The following is a 1,376-nucleotide window of genomic DNA, read 5'->3' as shown; positions in this document are numbered from 1 at the left end:
ACTCCTAAAGCTGCTGGTTCAATTCCCACATGGGTCTGTGGGCTCTCAACCACAAAGTTGCCGGTTCAATTCCAAGGGATGGTGGGCTGCGCCCCCTGCAACTACCAATGGCAACTGGAGCTGAGCTGCGCCCTCCACAACTAAGACTGAAAGGACAACAACTTGACTTGGAAAAAAAATGTCCTGGAATTATACACTGTTCCCCAAAAAAGTCCTGTTTAAAAAAAAAAAAAAAAAGGAGTCTCTGACATTCAGAAACTGTCCTGTTATTCTGCTCTGACATATAAAGAATCTCACAGAATATCAAACTTAGACAAGGTCACTTTGAGACCACAATAAAATGAGACAAAGCGAGGCTACTTCATCATTTCATCTACGCACAGACAGACCAGGCCACTGTACATCCCACAAACACCAAACTTTCCCCTTTCGTACTAAATTAGTGACTGCTGCTTCTGTGCCTGATCATAGAATTGTCCCCACTTTCTCACAGCTTCCAACCTGCAGCAAACCCCCACTTCCTTAGGCCCTCTCCCAAATAACCCAGCCAGATCTACCTGACACCCTGTCACTGTGACATGCCACAATTACACAATTACACAATTGCCGCAATTAGGAATAAACCAACTGGTTCAACTACAGGTGTGTTTCTGGTGGTTTTGGGCTGGAGGAAATTGACCTCCTCATAGCATGGACTAAATGCTTCCCCCGACCTCCCCCACACATGACTTATATTGCATTTTTTAAATATCACAAATAAGTTTGAGGAATCACTCACATCTTGGTGTATCTGTAGCTGGACAACTTAGATCTTATTTATCAGCTTGATGAACTGTTCCTTTTTCAGAAACATAGATACCGTCCCCAAATTTTCTAATATCCTTGTTTCTAACTGTTGTGGTTTGTTGAATGGGAGCAGCTGCCTTTGATACAAGTTTAATATCATTTCCTTCAAGAATTAACTCATCTTTCTGGGCTTGAGATACTGAACAAACAACACCTGACCTCAGCTGAACCGTGAGGATGTATTTTTCACACAAAAAATTTCGGATTTTGACAAGAGAACCATTCTTCTGAATGACGATGTTGATGGGGAAGTGAGCACACACAGACCTCATCTCATAATGGACGCCCAGGGTAACACCCTTGATCATGTTCTGTATGTGAATAGTAGCCAGTTCCTTTCTATTTCCCCATGATTTGTCAGCCCGGAGCCTCTTCTTTTTCTTTCCAAGAAGACTGAGTTCTGCTGTGATGTGACTGTAGTCCCTCCACAGGGTACCTCTTTGGCCCTTCACAGTAACTGTGCGTCCCTGCAGAGTGATGTCCACGTTTTTCGCAATGTCTGCGGTCTGATTGCTGAGAATGGTTTTCAT

At 43.5% G+C, this 1,376-nt stretch overlaps 1 protein-coding gene across 1 annotated transcript; it reads right to left on the bottom strand.

The window, feature by feature from the left end:
* Window positions 1-812: 812 nt before the first annotated feature.
* LOC308496068 (large ribosomal subunit protein uL6-like) lies at window positions 813-1,376 on the bottom strand (the record flags this gene model as incomplete). The annotated part of the gene is made up of 1 exon (XM_081044704.1): window positions 813-1,376. The coding sequence occupies one exon, from the start codon at window positions 1,374-1,376 to the stop codon at window positions 813-815; it is 564 nt and encodes a 187-aa protein (XP_080900830.1).

The sequence above is a fragment of the Rhinolophus hipposideros genome, assembly GCF_964194185.1.
Source record: "Rhinolophus hipposideros genome assembly, chromosome: 1".
In the NCBI taxonomy this organism is placed as follows: Eukaryota; Metazoa; Chordata; class Mammalia; order Chiroptera; family Rhinolophidae; genus Rhinolophus; species Rhinolophus hipposideros.
Note: the sequence above shows the minus strand (reverse complement) of the source record. Positions and strands in the feature narration are given on the sequence as shown.